The sequence below is a fragment of the Malaya genurostris genome, chromosome 2, assembly GCF_030247185.1.
Source record: "Malaya genurostris strain Urasoe2022 chromosome 2, Malgen_1.1, whole genome shotgun sequence".
Taxonomy (NCBI): Eukaryota; Metazoa; Arthropoda; class Insecta; order Diptera; family Culicidae; genus Malaya; species Malaya genurostris.
Window position 1 is genome coordinate 5,675,140 of NC_080571.1, and position 14,915 is coordinate 5,690,054.

Here is a 14,915-nt window from a genome sequence, read left to right on the forward strand (position 1 = left end):
CTCAACTTATGGAAATCTTCTTTTATGTTCCCAGTGTATAAAAAAGGTGACAAAAAAGACGTGAACAATTACCGTGGCATCACATCGCTTAGTGCAGTTCCTATACTGTTTGAAACGGTTATTCTGGTACCGATTTTCAACCACTGCAAGCAATATATTGTTGACACTCAACATGGTTTTATGTCTAAGCGCTCCACAACCACCAACCTAGCCCAGTAGATGCAGGTTTTCTTCAACGACAGTTGTTGAGCTTCGCCGAGTGGTGTAAAGTAAACCGTATGAAATTGAATTTTGACAAATGCTCGACCATCACATCCTCGAAGAAGAAAGAGCCATTTCATTTTGATTACTTTCTGGAAGGATCCCAGATAGTCAGAACGACGTGTGTTAAAGACCTTAGTGTCTTTCTCGATGAGCAACTGGCATTCAAGCAACACCTCAGCTATATCCTTTCTCGCAACCTAGGATTTGTAATGAGGATGGCTAAACATTTTACAGACGTGCGCTGTTTAAAATCTCTGTTTTGCTCGCTTGTTTGTTCATCCCTGGAGTACTGTTCTGTCGTTTGGAACCCTCACTACATAAACGGAGCTCATAGAATCGAATCGATACAACGCAGATTCATTCGCTTCGCTCTACGGCGCTTACCGTGGAACAACCCTCACCAACTACCAAGCTACGAAAGTCGCGGGTTATTAATCTGTCTCGATACACTACAAGTTCGTCGAGATGTTGCACGTGCTTTATTGATAGCAGATGTTTTGACCGATAGGATTGACTGCCCTGCTTTGCTCCGCGAAATTAATATCAACGTCCGACCCCGGGCTCTTCGCAACAGTGCATTTCTTCGACTTCCTTTACGACGAACTAACTACGGTGCTAGCAATGCTATTATTGGCTTGCAGAGATCATTCAACCGCGTTTCATCAGGATTCGACTTCAATCTATCACGCAGTAGGATACTTGGAAATTTTTTTATATATTACTAGCAATTATCATTAGGCCAATATTGTGTCTGTTGATTATACCTAAATAAATAAATAAATTAAACCTTCTCTGTATATTATAAGTGCAGTGATATTTTCACGGTACGCGACAATCAGACTACAAACTGTGTATTTTATCCGGCAGCAAAGAGTTTATTCAAATATTGTAGGAAGCTAATCAGAACTTAAAAGATATGAAAAATATGAATTCCAAAAATAAAATACATGTTTGAATATTTATGCATCTGAATATTCTCGAGGGAATCGGAAATGTTAGTTCCAATCTTCCATCAACACCCTACAGTTATAAATTACCAATAATTTATTTTATAGTAACTACAAATTTCACTGTTGAGTAATGTAAGTGTATAATATAGATTTACGGATTCAGAATATTTCGTTTAGTAATCTCTTACCTTTCTACTAATATTATGTGCTCTCTTGCTATCCCTAGAAGCCACCTTCCTGTTGGTCGTACTCTCCCTGGTCGGTGTCCATCTGAGGAACCCGAGGCGTAGCCAACGATTGATAGTCATCCTTCAGCTGGGGTGTCCTGTCGGTGTCCTGCTGCTGTTGCGCAAGTACCGACGGCGGACCCAAATCATCTAATGAGAGCTGTGTGTTGAACTGTTCATTTCCCGTTCCAGCGATGTTATAAAGAGACTGCGAAGGATCATACGCAATCGAAGTAGTGTCGCCACCTGAAAATCCCGCTTGTTCTGAGGTTGAAGCCTCCGGCTCGCTTTCCACAACAGCAGATGGAGCCTGTTCGGAAACGTCATCACCGCCTTCATCATCACGGCGAACCAAACCAAGCATGTCCAGCATGTTGCGTTTGACGGTATTCTCTTGACATGCTTCGACAGTCGGATAAACACTCTTCCGATCACAGGTGACCAAATGACGAGCTAGGGCGTTTCCATCTGATGAGGAAAAACCACAGATGCAATGCATCTCTGCATCCAACTGGAATACAGAATAATCGGAAGTAGCATTTGGATTGCACGATGTCGTGTGGCCCACTATTGACGGAAGACAGGCCGTTTTGAAGGTGCACTTTAAGCACTTTACCAAACCACTGCAAAAAAGCAAGAAAATATACTTGACAACTCTCGTTCTTCTTCTTCTACTACCAGAATGCTTCACTCACATTATGTGGTTATCCTCGTCGAAATCATTATCACACTCGAGGCAAACTTTTCCGCAGGCCATATTCAGTGTCAAGCTGCCGTACGACTCAATCGTTTTGAATGTAGTCAGTTCTTTCTGGACCACAGCCTTGAACTAAATTTAGGACACAGGAAACGTTCGAATATAATTTTCAAAATATATTAATTAATAGTCATTGTTAACAATCTTACTTTTGGTTTGGGGATGTTTGTCGACGATTTCGTGATGGGTTTGATGCTCGTGAATGATTTCGTGACCACGTGAGCGAATAATCCGTGCACCTTGAGAGCTCCCCGTGTGATGAAACTGAGAGCACACTTGGTGCACTTTTTCGCCAAAGTCTTATTGAAATGTGCTTTCAGGTGCTTCATAAAGTCGCTCACGTTTTCTGCGATAGGCCCGTCACTATTGCACACCAGTGTCATTTTGAGACAGAACGGACACTGAATCAGCCCGGACTGGTTGTGTTTCTGGTAGAAATGATCGATTGTTAGATGATGCGAGGAACTCTTATAGTCGCAACCGGCACACTTGTAGGGCAGTTCCATCTGCAGATGATTTTTCTGTAAATGGGACGCTAACATTTGTGTTGTCCCGAATCGTTGCTAGAATAGAGAGAGAATCAAACAGTTCATCAGTACACACTCGTAATCACCAAATGCACCATATTTTCATACCTCGCAAATTAAACAGTTGAACGTGGAAGCGACTGAATTCTTTGTCTCCAAAGAGTGAATCAAGATCGTGTGCTTCTTGAGTGCATCTTCGGTTCCCCAATTCTCCAGACAGTAGCGACATTGCACCTGTCCGTCCTGGATGGGATTGGCGTGCCGGAACAGATGGTCCTGGAAGTCTACATTGTTCCGGAAGGTAGTCGGACATTCCGGACAGGTGACGTTGAAATCGGCCGGTTCGGCTCCTTCCTTCACTTCCGTGTCGACCGTATCTAGCTGTCCGTAGTAATAGGATTCCAGTGGAACCAGTTCTTCCTTCTCCTCTGGTGGTGGGCGAGACTTTTTCGCTGGAGCACTACTGACCAACGCTGCCGATTTCTCCTCTTCGCGCTTCAGCTTTTTCAAAATGATTTTTTTCGGGGCTTCCGGAGCCGGTGGTGGTGGGGGAGCTAGAAATTAGGCGGGGTCATATATTCACCAATTGCATCAACTAGATCGCTCGATTCACAATCGTTCAGAGATACTCAATGCTGAAAGATGGCTAAGACTGTGTACCATAGAAAATATTTCTCTACTGTAACTCAACGATCGACGGATCTGGTTTCGTTTGATATTTATAGAACGAAGTTTTTTCAATAAAGTTTTTTTTATTCGAAAATTGAATTTTACATCGTCAATTAACAGAAAAGGTACTGGGAGCAACAAAATTGAAACGTCACTAAACCCTTGGTTTATACTCGTAATACAACTTAAAATGTTACATATTTTTTGCCGTTTCAAGTGGCCGGTCGCTATTTTTGTGTGTGTTCTTTTTCTTATCTCTGATACTCTGTGTGTCTCTATCTGAATCCTGAACTTTTTGGAAAACATTTCTCTCTTTCAAGAATTTATCAATTAGCTGAAAGAAAAAAGAAATGAAAAATAGGTGATTGGTGAGATTGAAGTGAAAAAAAGCGAAACGTTGAACTGATGAAATGGAAAAAATAACTAACGCTAACGGCCACAGACTTTCACTCCTTTTTTTGCTAAACCGGGCCTAGTCGCGAATTAAAACAAAAAAATGTTAAGACACCAGAGGATGGAGCTTCTATAATACAAGAAATCTATCGAATTCAATTGATTTTGAGAAATATTTTCTATGTAATGTGATATTAACATTGGTCGGATGGGGAATGCTTATATTATTAAATCTAATGGTTGATTTGGCAGATTTCTATATTTCTCAGGAGATAAAGAAAGAATTGCAGTGCTTGATAGCATTGATATATCACAACTTCTTTTACTTGAAAAAAAACTCTCTTTTATCATCAATTATATGGGAATTATTGATAATTGTAATAGTACAATGCGTTGATCGTTCAGAAATTTAGGTGGAAACAATTGTAGTCAGTTATTAAATGAAAATATATAGGTCATCGTTTTTATGATAGCATAAACTATAGTCAACAGTTATTTCAATATTCGAGTCACCACATTATTACTTGATGATACAAATTGAACAATATTCTTATACACATGTACGTACTCGACTAGAGTCGTCAAACAAAACAACACAAAAGGATACCTTAGTAATACGATGTGTTTCATGTGATTAAATTAAGGTAACCAGTTCGTAAAAAAAGCTTTCGTTATTTGGAATTTAGATCGCAACACAAGTGAGAAAGTTGTTTGTGTAATGAATATTGTAAAACCTATTCATTGGATATTTTCGAAACGAAAGGGATGATTAAACGCCGGAAAACGATGTTTGAGGTCTTTTCAAAATTCAGGACTGTGTCTTCCGGTACATTGATATTCCTTGAAAACCCTTACAATATGGATAGTTTTGGAACGAATTTTAAGATTAGGTGTACAAAAACAACTTTTTAATTCGTTTCGAAATCCAAGATGGTACTTCCGGTATTTTGACATTGCTGTAGATCCATTACAATGTGGGTGTTTTCGGAAAGGATTTGATGAATTTGATGCTGGAAAACGATGTTTGCAATTTTCGGAACAATTCTGACGAGTTTATGGCAAACAACGATGTTTGAGGTAATTTGAAAATCCATTGGTGATTTCCGGTCAAGCGATATTCTTTGAAAGCCTTTATTGCATGGGTATTGTCGAAACGGGGTCGATGAGTAGACGCCGTTTGAGGTCGTTTCCAAATCCGACTTCCGGATGTTCGCAAAATAATATTTCAGAACATTTCAAAATCCAAGATCGATTTTTTCGTTCTATGAGTGAAATAAAAAAAATACGGGGGTATTTGCTACGCATTGAACCATTCGCTCTAAAACACCATTTATTATTATATTTGAGTACATATGTTTCAAATATCAATGAACCGGAAGTCGGTATCTTGGATTTCGTAACTACCTCAATCATCGTTTTACGATATCTACTCATCAAATCCGTTCCGAAAGTACCCATATTCTAATGGTTTTCGAGAGAAATCAATTAGATTACACTGAGGTCTTTTTTCACGTGAAGGATACGTACCGCGTAATAAAAACGCGTAACTTCGGAAATCCGCGTAAAAAAATCTGCAAACTAAAGAAAAAAAATTTTGATGCCAAATATCTTAGAAATGGATGAAACGTCCAGATTCGGTGTAATCTCGAAAAAAAATTTTTTTTGTGAAAATCGACTTTGGGACAATTCAAAATCGAAAAAAAAACTTATGATGCCGAAAAACAATCGCGTAACTTCGGAAATCGGCGTAAAAAGAGACCCCAGTGTAATCGTTTTCCGGTATCTACGCACCAAATCTGTACCGAAAAGACCCATCTTGTTAGGACTTTCGAAGAATTTCAATGAGCAGGAAATCGCCATTTTGGGTTTCAGAACAACCTTAAACATTGTTTTTCGGCATTCTCTCATCAAAATTATTCCTAAAATACCTATGCTTTAAAGAATATCAATATACCAGAAGTCCTCATCGTGGATTTCGAAACGAGATCAAATACTAGTCAAATTCGTTCCGAAAACACAAATAATCGAAAGCCGGCATTATCTGACTTAAATGTTTATGCTGAATATCGGTAAAAAATGCCAAGATTTGTACAGCCGAGTCCTCGGTAAAATGTATAATTGCAAAATCGACAGGTGGCATTGAATGACAAGTGTTTCAACGAATTTTAAGTAAAAACCAACACAACGTTCGAAATCTTTGCAAACGGATTTGCTGATAAAGCTATATTTATTGTTTACTGACAAGTTCAGGTCGTCAAAAGGTGTGATAGCTAAGTGCTCACAAGTTCCTATCTCATTCCTCCCCGTATGTCTATGATGAAATTTGGTCAATAGAATAACGTCGACAGGATGAATGCTATCACCTTCTGCGTTAGTAGCAGAATGAGACGGTGCTAATTGGTGTGTATGTAAAAAGCAAAGCCTTGGTATTAACATTCCTGTAGTGGAATTTGACCTTCTGTTTCAACAGACTTCGCAGCCGATTCAGAGTGTACAGAACCATTGCATAGCTGGTGCTACGATTCTACTGACACTACGCATCCTTCCAAGTCGGAGCTCGAACATACGACAACTGGTTTGTAAGACCACTGTCCTATGCATTGAACCGCCAACCCGGGTTTGTATGTGAGAATTCATTTGAAACGCGAAAACTTTTGGAAAACGCTTCAAAAAGGTCAAGTATTTCGTCATGTATTCCTATTGCTGAAGTCTATTGATCTCCTTAATGTGACTTTAAATGGTCAACTTGTTTTCATAAAAACAGTCTACAACATTCCTTGCCATTCATAAATTAGCATTTTTCATATCATCTTTATATAATTTGACGTATAAAGCAAAATACGCCTTATAAAGTACGAATAATTATTTGGGTATAAATAGAAATTGAATTGTTTTATGCAGGAGCGTCTATAGCAGAACCAAGACTGAAGGTTTGGAAGAAATGAAACATTGAATGCAAACTCGAGTATTGGTGCGATTGCAAAATGTTAATTATTCATACAAAACTGAAGAACATAAACTAAATACGCGTCGATTGCTTGTCAATTGCAAGGGACGACGATGTAAATTTTTTATAACTAAATTGACAGAATGTGTTTTCCTTATTTTGCAGAGAATATTTAAATTGAGCATCAGAGAACATTGTTCAATAGATTTCATTACAATTCGAATTCGAAAAAAAAAATTCACAAATAAGGATCTTAGAATGACTTTTTTTCAGTTTTATTAACTTTAGAGAAATATTTCTTTTTCGAAACAAGCGCTACACTTCATATTCACGTGTTTGCCAAATCGTGAAAACCCCTTCCGTATCACTATTCCCTGCAACCCCGTTATTTATTCGAAAGTATAAAAAAATCTTTGAGACTCTTCATATAAATCTATCAGAAAATTAAGATTCTCGCGTTTGTCTGTCAGCGAAAAAAATTACTGTTTTATCTCGCCGTATGTTTCACACACTCAAATGTTGCTCAAACAATTGCTTACTATTTCAATTATCGACGTGAACATTTCAAAAGGTCAATTGAACCAATGAGAGTTTCTCTTTGTTTACTTTCTGTTCTCTTAATAATTCCTTAATTTTCACAATTACTCACAAAATATTCGTGTAGGCTGAAAACCAATATTTTCATTTTTCTAACAGTATTAGATATGTAACGAACATTTGTATAACAACGGAAATATAAACAGAAGAGAAAGCAAACAAAGAGAATCTGTTAATTGGTTTTAGCCCCTTTTGAAATATGTTTTTGGATTTTTGATGTTTTTGGATTTTCGTTATTTAATTAACTATTTTGAATCTCTCGCAATTGTTTAACAAAAGATTACCCTTGATTTCGATAATAAATTCAAAAATTGAAAAGCCGCCCAGTACCGTTTCAAACCCAAACCAGATAACCCGTACCATGAATTGTAGATATCTTAACATGTAAAAACATCCCCTGAACTAATACAGATGTACTATTGCGAAAATTTTCACCACAAATCTCAGCAAACAAAATGATATACTAACATGGTTCCTTCGGTTTACGTCCTCGCTTGGCCCCCATTGGTTTCGGCGAACTGAACGACTCGATCGGATATGTCCAATGCTTGAATGGATCAGCGGCCGCCTGAGGAAATCAACAAAAAAATTAATTTTATATTTCAATTACCCGTAGGCAACGGAAGGAGGACACTACCTTGTTCAGCCGGGTCACCAGGTTATCCTTCGTCTCGATCTTGGTCTGCTCGGCTATATGCATTACAATGTGATCGAATGCTTGACCAGGGGAAACCCCAAACGATTCACGCCACACCAGTTCATTCAAGAACTGCTGAATAATTTGCCGGGATAGTAGCGACAATGTATTCTGGAACATGCGTGGGACAATGCGACGCAAATAATCCATGATGTTCGCGTTGCTGTTTTTATTGTTTGCGTCCGCTGGAGAAACTTGTTGAACGATCTTATAGCCCATGTTATTTAAAGTGCCCTTGTCTACTGTAAGATCCGTCAGAATGACACTATCTTTGTGCACCCATCCACTTAATGGTTCCAAGATTTTTGAGAATCGTTTTTTGTAGTTACGTTCACCGTCACTTAGCGGCTCTACGGCACGCAGCCGAACCAGTTTGGCCTCAGGATCAAGCACACCTAACACCTCCACCTTAACTTGCCGCTGTTGACCATCCTAAAAATCCAACAAATAAAAATCTATTTTAGCACAGCAATAAAAAATTCTTACCTGAGTGGTCGTTCCAAGCGAAATCACACCAACTTCAATCTTTTTGCCGATTCCTCCCAATAATTTCATATGCTGACTGAGCGCCACGGAGCACACGGATCGTAGCCAAGTGTATAAACCTTTCACATACAAGTTGTCCACTTTAACCCAGTTAACAACATTCGAAACATTGGTCTGACAACTCCAGTGGTAAATCAACTTCAGGATTACCGAGGGCGGATGAGGCGATCCCTCAAACAGTGATCCATTGAAAACGGAGATAAACCTGGTTGGACAACATTCGCTTATCCAAACGTATCCTCCTGAATAAGGGAATTTTGAAGCATCCGAGTACATTCCCAGTTTAAGAGCCGTTCCGCGATGTACTAGACAAAACTGTTCCGACTTAACAAGACCTTGTTGTATTAGCCATTCGGTGAACTTCGTCGCGGTATGCATAAGAACATTTTTGACCTTGGCATCCAGTTGAGGACGATCAGCAGGAATTTTTTCAGTCGATCGTAGTGATGGTCTCGCGATGACTACCAAAGACGGGAACGTCTTACCTTGAATCTTACTAAACGAAATCTCTCTAGAATCTGCCAGAGGCTTGCCAGCATCATCTTTTGTGAGATCCACAATTGCCGTTGGTTCTGCAGTAATTTTCTTTCTTTCTTTATCTCCACCAACGAGTAATCCCCCAATCGAGGTTGCCTCCGTTGGTCGTACGTTGCTGGCCATAATACTCTGAGGCTTTTCCGGTTTCTTGGGCGTTTTCAAATCAACCTTCTTTTCGACAATCTTCTTATCTTCTTTTTTCTTTGGAATTTCCTTGGCAGCTGCTTCTTTAGCGGCCTTGCGCTTCATTTCTAATCGTTTTGATAGCGGAATATACTCTTCGTCCTCATCATCAGGGGCGAAGTCTCCTGCGTTGTCGGCATCCTCTGCTCTGTATTCTGATCTTCTACTCTTTCGCTTACCAATATCCACCGGTGGCGAAGCACTGCGCTTTGATCCAGATGGTGTAGCGGGCGTAGGGGGTGGCGGTGGTGGTGGTTTCTTCTTAGCCAATGAAGTGATCGGTTTAGATATTTGTTCCAATCCCGGTACTGGTCCTAAAACCTGATAAGCAGTAAACACTTCTCCGGAAAAAATATTTTTTCCCCCAGCCTCTTTTACTAAATCTTTCAGCTTATTTCGAATATCATTGTGCTCTTTTTCGGCTTTCTCGTAGGCCGCCTTCTGGGCAGGACTTAGTTCATCCGGCCAGTACTCTAATCGCAGAGTAATTTCGTCCTCCGGCATGGGCGCCATGTTGAAATTTCAACACAATTGAAATGCTGTGGCAATTTAAACCAAATTTTGTACACTCGTCTTTACAGGTAAACACCCAAACTGTAATGTATATTCAAGTCATCTAAATTACACGTAAAACTTTTATATTTTAGTGCGTTACTTGATGAATCTGGCCTGAAAAAACGCAATACGAAAGAAGCTTAACCTTTCGTGCATAACACAGAACTCGCGGCGTCACTTACGATCAACGTTGCCAGGTATACCGGTTCCCCGGTATTTATACCGATTTTGGTCTGCATACCGTGTGCTGTGCTCCTAAAATACCGATAATTTTCTAATCATACAGATAAACACCGATTTTTGGTTTTTACTAATGATAAGTATGAGAAATGGTTGTCGTAACAGCGTTGTTTGCTCACTTAACTGAGTTTCGGGGACATTTTCCTGGTACTTAGTAGCATATATTCTGGTACAGATATGGTACAAGTAGATTTTTGCGCAGGATACAGATTTTTGGAAAAATGACCTGGCAACGCTGCTTACGTTTTTCGGAAGTTTTCTTGTTCGGTAAAACAGCAGGGCTACGACATTTATTGTGCACGCTAATATCGATTACAAAGAAAAATTTATAAAAATATTAACAGTTTCTTTTCGGTTTCGTTTAGGACAGACTCTCAGAGAGCGCCGACTCGTCTGGCATCCTATTAAAGGGAGTTTTTACTTATGGCGTTTGACTTCTAAATTAGTCATTCAAACAGTAGACCTAAGGGCATTTTCAGTAGTGTTATAGTTCTAGATGCTTAAATAATGTCAGTTTTAAAATTTAAATCTAGCAATTATAACAAAATAAACCGGCAGCCCAAGTAGTGTTTATCTCGTGTTTCAAATATAGAAAAAAAGAACGGCAGCGTATGCCAGTTTTAAATTTGACAGAAGAACTGTTCGAATAAGTAAAATTAAAACGGCATGCTGGGGATACGTTTGTTCCAGTTTCAATTCTATTATTAATCTTCCATATGAAACTTCCAGCTGCTGAATTTAATCTAATAGTCCAAATCACAATATCAAATATGGCCAAATTAAACCGATCACTTCTGATATATAATAACAAAACTAAATGGTTCAACTCTGAATTACATACATTTGAAAGGGAATGTACATTTTTAAGCTTTTCTTCTATATCAACTAAAGACGGGTAATCCGTTCGCGAACGTTTCGAATGAGTGATCAATAGGTCTTTGTCGAAGAACGGTATTTCTCTAATAAAAGTGCGACATTACGGAACCTCATTTGAGAGACCTTTTTTTTTGTTTTTGTTGCTAGTTAAATCTAATCTCTTGTGTAGTCTTTGCAGAAACATACAAAAAACGAACGAAAGAACTAGTTATTTCTATTGATCTTTCTGGTTCTGGATGTGTCTTTCAAAATGAACGGTTTTGCCCATAACTACAATAAACCTCACAATGGACCTGTCAAGTTTTGGCCTGTTTGGTAAGCTATTACTACAGCGCAGAAATGCTACAGTGGTTGAACGGTTTTTTTTAAATGAACGGGTTTTTTTTAAATGAACGGTTCTGCCTATCACTAATATCAACTGAATAGATCAACATAAAAAGTTTTCCCTTTTTTCGATTTGTTGGTATAGTTATAGATCTGGGTGAAAAGTGGAGTTAAGCCCTCGTGCATTTTTTGTAAAATTTCCGGGATTCGTGATTAAGACATGTAATTTTATAGTCTTATTTATTATTTCCGGAGCTCATACTAACGAAAAGTTTGAAAATCATCTAAAATGGCGACGACAAAATAGTTTTACTCTACCTTACTAGCAATTAAAGTATCACTCAGTTTGTTTTCCTGGAACACGGAGGAAGAAACTCACAAAAACAAATTGAATGATAGTTTTGCCCTATATAGTTCTTTGCATAACTAAGATTGAGATATTGGTGGAATCAAAATTTCTTGGCGAAATTGTAGAATTTTGAAGCATTGATTCGAAAGAAAGAGAAACTCAATTTTTTTACCTCGCCTTTCTTTGAAAAAAAAACAGTTTTGAAAAAAATTTAAAAGAGTGCTTCGACTTTATTATCAACGGTTAGATACGACATGACAGAATGACAGAGAATATTGTTTCTAAAAAATTGCAATTAAATCAAACATTTCTCTTAGTTGATTTTGAGATATTTAACACCCCAAGTAACCATATGCATTATATCACTGCACATTTACAACTCTATTTTTACATTGTTAATGTATAGTTACACTAATCCTACATACTTTAAAGCAATGTGCATTAAATTTGCATTCAAAATGTAACTGAGCATTATTTTACAACAACCTTCTGCCGTGTTGTATATCGACATTCGATGCTATATTTTGGAGCAACGAAACTTTAATAATAACTATAAGAGTAATAATCCTCTAAGAGTCTAATAATCGCCCTTTTCAGCTTTATAATAGCATTGTAAAAACATGTGTAACTCCGCTGCATTTATTCAAATTTCACGCGAATTTTTAAAGCTGAATTAATGTAAAATTATAATGCGTCGTGGTAACTTGGGACTACCTCTAATTTTAAATGTGCATGCACCGGCCATTTTGTTACATCATTCATACGAAAAAATGGATGCGTTCGAGGATGTAACAACTCATCCCGATTGATAACAATACAATCCCGATTGATAACAATACTACACAATACGTGAACTGATTTAAAAAGGACGGAATGACAACATTTATTATAATAAAAAATATGGTACCTCATCAGCATTTACGAGATGGATAAAATAATTTAAGATAACAACTTTTACTTTAGATAGCAACTAATGTCGATTTGCTTTTGTATTGAATCTCATGAGTTCCATGATCCTTTGTAGGCATTCGAAGTTAAAATGTTTCCAATAGACAATTTTAGTGAAAATGCTATAAATCAAAATGTTTTATTAATTATATCGAGCGCTTATTTTTTTTAACAACGGTAATATATTTACAATAATAGGTCATGCATTCTTTTTAAATAACAATTTAATGAATTGAACAGAAATGTATCATTGAATCTACATACATTTGTACGAAAGCCTGATTGTAGAAACAAAACTTTTTTGCTTTCAATCAAATAACAATTGTATTCGAGTGAAATGAAATTTGATCCATATTGAAATAAAATATATTTGAATTCGAAGCATAATAAATTTGAATTTAGTGTTCATTTGATTCAATTCTGTGCTTGTAGAAACAAAAATAATTTTCTTAAAGTAATTATTAAATGTATTTGAATCAAAGGGAAATTAAAATAGGCGCTGATTCAAAATAAAATATTTTGCATTCCAAGCGCAATATGTTTAATTTTAAATTAATTTTTCTGCATGTTAAACTGTTACTTGCTTACATGGCCTTCTGAAAAAAAATCTTCTGAGTTACGTGTTTTGTCTCTTATTGGCAATAATAATGTACATTATAATAGAATCAAAAGAATTTTGAGCGTAAGAAGAATAAGCGCGTACAGCCCTATTCGGTAAAATCGCTAGCTTTGAGTGACATTCTTCTATTTTCCATATTCGTTGTTTTTGGCCGGTTTATTTCGCTCTCCACAATTTTCTTGCTTCTGGTACATAAACAATAGTCTTTTCAGAAGCGGTACACAACAAAGGTTTTTGACAATTCTCCGGAGCTCATACTAATGGACCAGGATGAAATTTGCAAAATGTACTTTGGTGTTTGAATATAAATGTAATAAAGATTGACAGGTATATTATTTTTTTATGTATAGATGCAATAACGCTCCCTCGAAGTACTGCTGTCCTCGATGTAATATTTTGTACTGCTCGTTGGTTTGCTATAAATCGACACTCCACCAACAATGTTCCGAAGGTTTCTACAAGGAGAATGTTATGCAGCAAATGGCTCTCGCCCAGGATGACCAGGAAGCTGCACAATCCTCCCAGAGCATGATGGGAATCTTGAAACGATTGGAGCAACCCGAAGAGGCATACGCTGGTATCGTAGACGAAGGAGAAAGTGTGGATGAACTGGATTCCGACGATTGTGATGATGTTCCCGAACTCGCTGAACGATTGGAAGGTGTTGACTTTGATGATCCTAATGCAATTTGGGAGAGGCTAACAGAGGAAGAACGAATGGAATTTCAAGGAATGCTAGAAAGTGGTGACATAAGTACAGTCCTTCCAGAAGTTGAACCCTGGTGGTTACGAGTGTACAAGGTAGACCTGATACAATCAGCAACCAGTTCGGCACTGACAGACGGAGAAGAAGATCTGATGCAGCAATGTCCTAGTCTTAGAGTTCTAATTAAGGATTTTTCAGTTATATCCAGTAAAGAGCCGTCTCCCTTGACAAAATTCAATCTTTGTAATATTCTGGCGGCTTACGCCTATGTTTATCGATATTTCAACGGAGATTTCGGTGGATGCTCTCAGGAAGTTTCAAATTTGCTTATATCAATCAGTGGAAATTTGAAAGAGAACCAAGTTTTTGAGGCAGAATCGATGGCTGTCGAATCAGTTTGTCACTATTGCATAATAGAACAGCTACCAGTCGATAACGACACGTGTTTGAGACTGAGAAATGACATGAAAATGTTTTTCGGTGGTCCATCGAATTGTGGACAAAAATATAGGCTTCATTTTCTGCTGGCAGCCTTGTCAGACATACACAGACTGTTTAGTACGGCAAAAAGTTATATTGCCCAGAAGGCGACACCAGGAAAAAGTGAAAAGAATAAAGGGGCTTTTAGTACTAAGTACAACGATGAAAACGTAGGGTCACTCAACAGTCTTGAATTGAGCACAATAAGAAAGTGCTTGAAAAAAATTGACTACATGCTGTCGTTCACCAAGGATTATTTGTAAAACAAACCTTGCGGGTCGAAATTAAACGAATCAACTAACATTATACTCAACATTCATTGAAGTATGTGATAAATCACTTGATTTAGTGTCATTGTTCCTGAATGAGGAGACTTCACTTTTCAGACTTTCGTCTAACTGCGTCTAGAGGAAGGAGGGATCAAACTTTAACAAGGAAATACATCCGACAAGCAGACAGCGTGTTTTATAAAATTTGGTTATTCTAAAAGTGAATTTCTTTTCAAGCTCTATTTTAAGTCAGTA

General features: G+C 37.7%; 2 protein-coding genes across 3 annotated transcripts; one reads left to right on the forward strand and one right to left on the reverse strand.

Moving 5' to 3' along the window:
• Nucleotides 1-1,106: 1,106 nt before the first annotated feature.
• Nucleotides 1,107-10,057, reverse strand: LOC131427400 (uncharacterized). 2 transcript variants are annotated; one of them, XM_058590553.1, is made up of 8 exons: nt 9,950-10,057; nt 8,515-9,888; nt 7,969-8,460; nt 7,800-7,899; nt 2,834-3,279; nt 2,348-2,761; nt 2,137-2,270; nt 1,107-2,064 (listed from the first exon to the last, which is right to left on the reverse strand). In XM_058590553.1, exons 2-8 carry the CDS (start codon nt 9,805-9,807, stop codon nt 1,437-1,439), a joined length of 3,507 nt encoding a protein of 1,168 aa, XP_058446536.1. In that variant the 5' UTR covers nt 9,808-9,888; nt 9,950-10,057; the 3' UTR covers nt 1,107-1,436. The 2 variants fall into 2 exon arrangements, with proteins under 2 accessions (XP_058446536.1, XP_058446535.1); XM_058590552.1 differs by having other exon boundaries at nt 8,515-10,049.
• A 3,287-nt stretch (nt 10,058-13,344) lies between these two features.
• LOC131426889 (zinc finger HIT domain-containing protein 2) lies at nt 13,345-14,866 on the forward strand. The gene is made up of 2 exons (XM_058589640.1): nt 13,345-13,491; nt 13,556-14,866. The coding sequence occupies exons 1-2, from the start codon at nt 13,466-13,468 to the stop codon at nt 14,652-14,654; spliced, it is 1,125 nt and encodes a 374-aa protein (XP_058445623.1). The 5' UTR covers nt 13,345-13,465; the 3' UTR covers nt 14,655-14,866.
• Nucleotides 14,867-14,915: the final 49 nt, after the last annotated feature.

Excerpts from the sequence above, each read along its gene's own strand:
- LOC131427400 (XM_058590553.1), bottom strand. The coding sequence starts at position 9,807 with ATGGCGCCCATGCCGGAGGACGAAATTACTCTGCGATTAGAGTACTGG. Across the intron at positions 3,280-7,799 it reads ACGTAAACCGAAGGAACCAT|CTCCCCCACCACCACCGGCT; the intron begins GTTAGTATATCA and ends CCTAATTTCTAG. Across the intron at positions 2,271-2,347 it reads CAAACATCCCCAAACCAAAA|TTCAAGGCTGTGGTCCAGAA; the intron begins GTAAGATTGTTA and ends TCCTAAATTTAG.
- LOC131426889 (XM_058589640.1), top strand. The coding sequence starts at position 13,466 with ATGGACCAGGATGAAATTTGCAAAAT. Across the intron at positions 13,492-13,555 it reads CAGGATGAAATTTGCAAAAT|ATGCAATAACGCTCCCTCGA; the intron begins GTACTTTGGTGT and ends TTTTATGTATAG.